This window comes from Poecilia latipinna, unplaced genomic scaffold, assembly GCF_001443285.1.
Source record: "Poecilia latipinna isolate Pla-1442-1.1 unplaced genomic scaffold, P_latipinna-1.0 Scaffold173, whole genome shotgun sequence".
Lineage (NCBI taxonomy): Eukaryota > Metazoa > Chordata > Actinopteri > Cyprinodontiformes > Poeciliidae > Poecilia > Poecilia latipinna.
The window spans coordinates 310126-315783 of NW_015112789.1; the positions used below are offsets into that span (position 1 = coordinate 310126).

At 34.3% G+C, this 5658-nt stretch overlaps 1 protein-coding gene across 1 annotated transcript in view; it reads right to left on the reverse strand.

Moving 5' to 3' along the window:
- Positions 1–4065: 4065 nt before the first annotated feature.
- The window catches only part of mccc1 (methylcrotonyl-CoA carboxylase subunit), a 17451-nt gene continuing 15858 nt past the window's right edge, over positions 4066–5658 (reverse strand). Inside the window, exon 19 of the mRNA XM_015030110.1 lies at positions 4066–5427. Coding sequence (XP_014885596.1) covers positions 5290–5427 — 138 coding nt within the window. The 3' untranslated portion in view covers positions 4066–5289. The remainder of the gene's footprint in view (positions 5428–5658) is intronic.

Consider the following 5658-nt stretch of genomic DNA (forward strand, 5'->3'; position numbering starts at 1 on the left):
TTACAGCTCGGTGAGGCGCATACACTGGCTGCTCTCTCTGCAGCCTGTGAACGCCCCCTGTCTGTAAAATATTTACTTTATGACAAACCAACACACAAAAAGCTCATATTGGTCAGGAAGAAGGAACAGGAGGCACCAACTTCACTTGTTTGTTTTCAAACTAAATTGTGAAAAATGTGGTGTTCAGAGTCCTTTAAAGCTGCAGTATGTAGCTTTTATAAAAATACTTTTTTACATACTTGTTGAAACTGTATGTTAAGAGACAATCTGTGAAAATATTGGAGCCAGTGCGAAATAGGAACAACCAATCAGAGCCAGAAGGCGGGACTTAACACTGTCAATCACTATCTTATTCCCTTGCAGCTAGCATAGCCTGTTGTGAATGCTCTGGCTTGTTCCTATAGCCACAGATGACAACGGATAAAAGATTTTCGTGTAATGTAAGTTCTTACAGGAATATCACTAGCACATGAGTACAAGAGATTGATTGACAGCACTAAGACCCTCCTCTTGGCTCTGATTGGTTGTTTTCTTCTTCAGATTATGTGTCTCATATTATACTATTATAGTGACAGTTTTAACAAATATATAAAAAACACAGCTGCTGCATGTAGCTTTTATATAAAATGTTTTTTTCTATATCACCACCTTCCTAAAATGATGGCTTTTTTTTTAAAGAAAAAAATCTCTCAGGCCATTAATATAGGAAGGTGATATTTATTAAACTTTGACCATGTCTTGATGGTTTAAGACAGAAAAGTGAGCCATTATTATTGTCTGAAGAAATGTACCAAAAACAACCAATCAGAGCCAGGAGGAGGGTCTTAACGCTGTCAATCAACCTCATGTTGCAACTTACCAGAAGTCTGAGATTTTCATGTTTAAGTATTTTTGCTACAAATGATCAAGCACTAAAGGAATGCTGTTAAAATTTTACTTTTCTTATTAAAAAAGGAAAATATTTGCATCTTGTAATGCATTTCTAATATTGTATGAAAAAAAGCCTAAGTGGTTAAAGGAAAATCAGCAGAATTTGCCAATTTTAATCCAGTTAATCAATTAAAAAAAAATTATGCTTTCAGATTGTGTTATAAAGTATTACAGACTTAAAGTCTAAATAACTGCAGTAACTGTGAGATGTTTGTGAGTATGTCCCACTTTCAGCCGTGTTGCATTTGACTGAAAACATGCAGTGGTTAGCTGCAGGAGGAGCTAATGCTAATGATCCGGTGTAATCGATGTGTGCCAGCAGCTATATTTGGAGCAGAACAGCTGCAGCCGCCCGCCTCTATCTCTCCACCTCTCTTTAACTCTGGTTAGTGGACGAGTTTGGATGTTTTCCACTGATCCAAATGCAGTTATTCTTGCTTTATAAGGCAGCCCATTCAGCAAATTGTTTTGTTTTCCATTTGGATTCCCTATGTGGGGGGTCATGATAATAAAATAAATGATAGTATGGGGTTCCGTTCAGGTTTACTGGTCAATGTGATGTTGGAAAACTACTGAAGTGTTTTTTGTTATTGTAAAAGCAGACATGTTACAAACTCTGTTTAAAAAGGCAGATTTCCTCTGAAAATCCAGGATTTAATCCGCTGCCTGCTGGGTTTCACCCCATGTGACAGCCAGTGAAATCTCTAGTTTACGCCGACTTACGTAACGCCACCGCAGCGCCAACATCTGGGACCTCCTTTCCTTCTCACATCTGGGCTGGACTGAGCCTGGGGCTTTCAGGCAGGAAAATGATACGATCTTTAAAGGTGGCCTATTACTCTTACAAAATTCAATTTCAAAAATGCTTCATTGACAGCTTAAATAATCTAATTAAAATATGTTCATTACATTTTTGCACAAAATTATTCTTAGTTAATGAGATTTTGAGCTTCTTTCAGAATGAGCCATTTTGTACCATGGCATGACAGACATCACAGATAGAAAGAAAAGGGAGTACATTCCTGCCAAAACAACAACAAAAAACTGAAATTTTGTAGATTAATTTACAAAAATTTCTTGAAACAAGGAAATTTCTGAGGAAGTTCCAAAATTGAAATTTTTCAGAAATTTCTAAAAGTTGAAAATTTTCAAATTTTTAAACAAAAATTCAAGTTTTTTCTAGGGAATTTTTATTATTATAAAAATTTGAGTTTTTTTCTAGCATTTTTTTTTCATCCAAAAAAGCATCTTATTACCACAAAATGGTTGAATGTTGTTTTTTTTAAGTGCTTGGATTGTTTTTAGAAGCAGGTGAGACCCAAAGGGGCGTTCAAAAACATGCAAAATTAAGACTAATAAATCCATAGAAAGAGAGAAAAAAGAAAATAAAATCAAAATACTCAGTCATTTATTTTGATTAGATTTCTGAGGTTTTACCTCTTTAATTTATTTCAGGTCTTTGTAACATGAGTTTCTGCCGATGGTCACAGACAATTGGCTACGTTTTTCTAATGGAGGCAGGAGAATGAGAGCCACTGATCCACAACAGCCTCAATGTCGTTTATGGAAACGGATGATGGCCAGGCACAAGATAATGTCTGGCTGCTGTCCCAGCTTTGTGCAGAATTGAATTTAAACTGCAATCATGCAAGTGCTTGGAAGAGCTTTTGGCTAACATTTTAACATTCACTGCCATGCTTCCTGGGAGACACCAGTCCTCCTGCAGGTGTGGCCTCATTTCTGCCGTTAGACAACGTCCTGAAGACTTTGGGGAGTTTCTGCAGTTATTTTCAGTCAAAAATAAAGATTTCTGACAAGAAGCATGTCATATTTTTCAGAAATGGAAAAATACATGAGCATAGAAAAACAGTAAAGAATGTGTTTGTCAAACATTTAAAAAATAAATATATTTAATTTTGTGAAACTCTATCCCATGATCCACCAGTTAGGCCACATTGCCAGTCCAAGAGCAAATTAATTACCTTACAATTTAGTTTTCCATCCAACATTACAATACCTTAAAGTATTAATAGGGGGATTTTATTCACATTTGGTCATAATTACAAAATTCAATGTATTTTAATGGGATTTTATCTAATAAACACAATGTAGTCTACATGTGTGAAGATGAAGGAAAATAATTATATTCATAAATAAAAAAATGAAAATTGATCTTCTGAGTCAACAGTGTAATATAATAAAAGTCAATTTATTAAAACTGGAAATAAATACAAATAATTTACTAAGCATAAAAATTATTATATACAGTGTTGGTATTGTAATAATACAGCAAATATTAATGTTTTCATAATAGTTTTTAAGTTCGGTCTGCAATTTTGTCATTAAATTGCAGACAGAACCTTATTTGGGCAAAATTATTATTATACAAGATATTATTATACAAGAAATATCTAACAACTTCATATTCTGGATTTTCCAAGTTAGTAGACAAGATTTATAGATTTAAAATGCTGCAAAAAAAAAAAACGGTTCAAGAAAGCTTGTCAGGAAGTTTACAGGTTTTATTTTTACTGTAAAAGTTTAAGGGATTTAATTTATGTTCTGGTGACGTGGGATGAGTTGTAAAATTAAATTATGACAAAATTAAACTGCAAGTTGGTTTTTATTTTAGATTCTCAATGATATAAAGTGATACAATTTTAAAATAAATAATCCTATAAAATTCTAAATTGAGGCAAGATTAAAAGCTGGATATAAATTAAACTAACATGAGCATTAAAGGAATAGTTACAGAAACAAATCCAAAATCTGCAGTGTTTGTGACACTGTCAGCAAACAAGCAGTTCACAGAAACACAAAATAAATCTTAATTTGTATTTTAAAACATAAATACAAAACGGAAAAGCAGAAATTGAATTAAGGTAAGTTTTTAACTCTGCAATGATATTTTCTGATAAACTTTTCATAATTTTAGTTTCTGATATCTCACCTCTGCTGTGGTTTTATTCCAGATTATTAGTAACTTTTACTTAATTACTTCTTTTTTTTGTCTGCAAAAATCAGAAATAAGAACGTACCGCTATGAAATCCAAAGGTTTAAACTATCAACTAAACGACCAGTGAAATACACAGCTTTTAAAGAGTATTTGTTATAAAACATCACAGGTGGCTGGGTGTATTTAGAAAAAAATCATTTATTACAGTATTTGACAAAACTAACAGTTATAATCAGCTACAAACAATCCAGGAAGTGAACACAGAGAATACAGCCTCACCGTCGGTAAGGAGAGAAAAATCCGTCAGACTGTCCTGCGTGTGAAAATCATCCGCTGGAGGAGAGAAACGGAAACAAACATCTGTCTGCCGAAAGCAGCGACCCACTTATCGAGCAGCACGGGGTCAATCTGGGGTCACAGCGACTGATTTACACCAAGAATAAAACATCCTCCCACAAAATCCCTCTGGAGTGTTTCTGATGCGAACGCGAAACTTCTGACATCAGGATTAGTAAAAATGTTAGTTTGAGGTTTTTCTCATGATGGAGTTTTAGAGCCACGCTAAGAAAATATGCAAAAATATAATTGCAAAAATAAAGTCATAAAATTATAAAGTTATGTAACAACTTGAGTTAGTTTGGTTTTGTTCGCAGAATATGGTTTTATTCTCATTATTTAGACCATTTTTGTATTACAACTTTATTGTTTTATTTTAACTTTATTCTCATATATTTGAAATCTGAATAAAGTTTCATATTTCAAGACTTTAATCCCAAAATACGATTTTATTTTTGTATTATTCTGACTTTATTCTCTTAATTTTATTTTTTAGTTCTTTCCTTAGCATGGCCCTGATACTCCTTCATATTTTCCAGTCAAATGAAACCTTTGCTTTTCTGGAAACTTTCAGTTCAGTAACAAAGCACCGTAAAGACCTGCTGAGTCGCAGAGATGAGCTCACACTTCATCTGTAAAAATTAACTTTTTTTTTTTTATCTCCACAAAAGGCAACTTTGAGCAGAGTTGGAAAATTATTTAATCAACCAGTTTCTAATGAAACTTCTAATAGCTGTTGTACTTCCTGCTGTTTTTCTTTCATTTGCCACTTTTTGTGTTTTGTGCTTCTTTTGGTGGAAAAGCTGCACATTATTTTCTTTCCCTCTTTTATGTGTCGAGTAAAAGCAGGAAAATGACACCAGACTGAAGAAAAGAGGCGTCCTGACACTGAATGCATCCTGAAGGTGCTGCGCATGATTCACTTGGAAAATAAACTGGTTCCGATTCTGATGCATTCATGTGAGTAAGAGGGAAACTTTGAAAGACTTTGCTGCTCTACGACAGGAGATTCTGACTCTCACTCAGCTTGCCTCCTGCTCTTCTTCCTGTCGGTGGGTTTGAACGTTTACTGGCTGCTCCCCTCTTCCTCCTTCTCCTCCTCTTCCTCCTCCAGTTCCACCAGAGCAGCGTGCCGACTGGCCTGAGATCCCTCGACGAAAAAAACCTTCTTAATCACACCTGACTTTGGAGCCCGGATCGTGTGCTGCAGAGTCAAACACCAGCGGCGTCACAAACACGCTAAACCAAAGAACATTAACCTTTGACCTCTGATGATGATGCAGAATAGCTAAAGAAACATAAACTTTCAGAATGTTTTTTAATCATCATTAAATAATTATTTCATTCGCTTTGCATAAAAGCTGCATTACAAAGTCTGATTTTATTTTTTTTATTTTCAATATAAGTTAAAATTAGCTATTTTAACTTATATTTT